Below are 1,524 nucleotides of genomic sequence, written 5' to 3'. Positions count from 1 at the left end.
CAACTTTTGCATGTCCAATTACACAAACAAATCATATAACTAAATTTTGTACATAACTTACAAATTCTTTGTCATAATAAATCTCAGTAAATTACAAAACCATCTGTTGCTACTTTTAATTGCCCTCTTACTCCTTCGTTATCTTCAACCTTCATATGGTCCATATGATTTGTTCTCTAGCTATCAGCCACTCCCCCCATTGCTCTGATGTCATCATGATAGTGATGTAACATAATCTCCATCCATCAAAAGTTTTATTCAGAAATTCAGATTACTTGCAATTAAAATAACACCCAAAATTCCAATCATTTTCTTTGTATTATAGGAGGTTACTATTAAAATAAGACCTTTCTCCAATCAAGTTATAAATACTACTGCTTTACAATTTTTCAAATACTACTACACCACCACCACCTCTTACATAAGCATTTCTTATAAAAAAAAAAAAATCATCATAAAACCACAATTTCATGCTGCCATTCACAAGCCAGTTACACTTCCGAGATATTACAGACGCACAAAATAAAAATCTTCAACACTGCAAAGCACCGAAAATGGACTCACCTGGGGTAGTGCAAGTAACGGCAAAAGTCGAGTAACTTGGAAGAGTAGTGTGACTAGAGGAGGGTACGACGCAGATGCAGGAGGGTCTCCCCACAGCCCTAGAGCCCCAACTTCGAACAGAATGACGATTGTGATAAAGAGACACACATGGGCCACATGCTTTGTAGTGTGCAGTGTCTCGGAGAAGGCCAGGCTCAGCCGACTCACAGCCATGATGCCTGGAAAAGAATTACATTTGTGAAAAACAATCGCCAGAGATTAATATATGGTCAGAGCAATAACCACACCATATAAGTGAAGTCTGTTATTCCTTTAGTGTTGACAACAACATTTAATAACCTTATAGCACTTACTCTTTCAAGATTTAATATCGTTATAAAAAAATTGCACAACTGATTATAGTACTTCCATAGATCTTCAAAATGATTCACAGGACAAAAAGCCAGTAAGATACATCTTAAATGAAGAAACAAAATCATCAAAACCATTTCTCCATTATATCTTAATATTAAAAATACATCACACACTATTTCAAACCTTTTCTAAAATATCTTCTAGGATTTGGAATTCCAGTGCTAGTGATCTTGCTGGTTGCGAGAACTGCATCTTGAACAGTCTGACTCATATTCAGTACTGTTAAAACTGTTAATGCTGAATTAAAATTGGCAATCTGAGTAAAGTCTATACAACTGACAAATTTGTATATATAGCAGATACAATTTTTTTTTTCTATTATAAGCCAAACTAGTGACCCATTTCAATACACAGAAGGCATTTTGAAGAATATCACCAATGATAATTTCCACACATCAGCAACACTGTCATGAATATTTTCTATTCACTAAATATATATCCTCGTCTTCCAAAGGTTGCAAATCTCTTACAAAATATCAGTAAATCAAAAATACATCCACAGGACTTTTCTTCTACAGTCTCAAAACAAAATGCCAATCTCTCTCT

The 1,524-nt window shown here is 34.6% G+C and overlaps 1 protein-coding gene across 1 annotated transcript in view; it reads right to left on the bottom strand.

Annotated features, from left to right (window-relative positions):
- Positions 1-1,524, bottom strand: part of LOC119590677 (beta-1,4-mannosyltransferase egh-like) — a gene marked incomplete in the record, with an annotated part of 8,421 nt that overhangs the window by 6,831 nt on the left and 66 nt on the right. The window contains 2 exon segments of the mRNA XM_037939361.1: positions 565-782; positions 1,102-1,524. The exon segment at positions 1,102-1,524 is cut by the window's right edge and continues 66 nt beyond it. Of these exon segments, the coding sequence (XP_037795289.1) occupies positions 565-782; positions 1,102-1,189 (306 nt within the window).

This window comes from Penaeus monodon, chromosome 27 (genome assembly GCF_015228065.2).
Source record: "Penaeus monodon isolate SGIC_2016 chromosome 27, NSTDA_Pmon_1, whole genome shotgun sequence".
Taxonomy (NCBI): Eukaryota; Metazoa; Arthropoda; class Malacostraca; order Decapoda; family Penaeidae; genus Penaeus; species Penaeus monodon.
The sequence above is the reverse complement of the archived record's forward strand: the minus strand, read 5'-3'. Positions and strand labels throughout refer to the sequence as shown.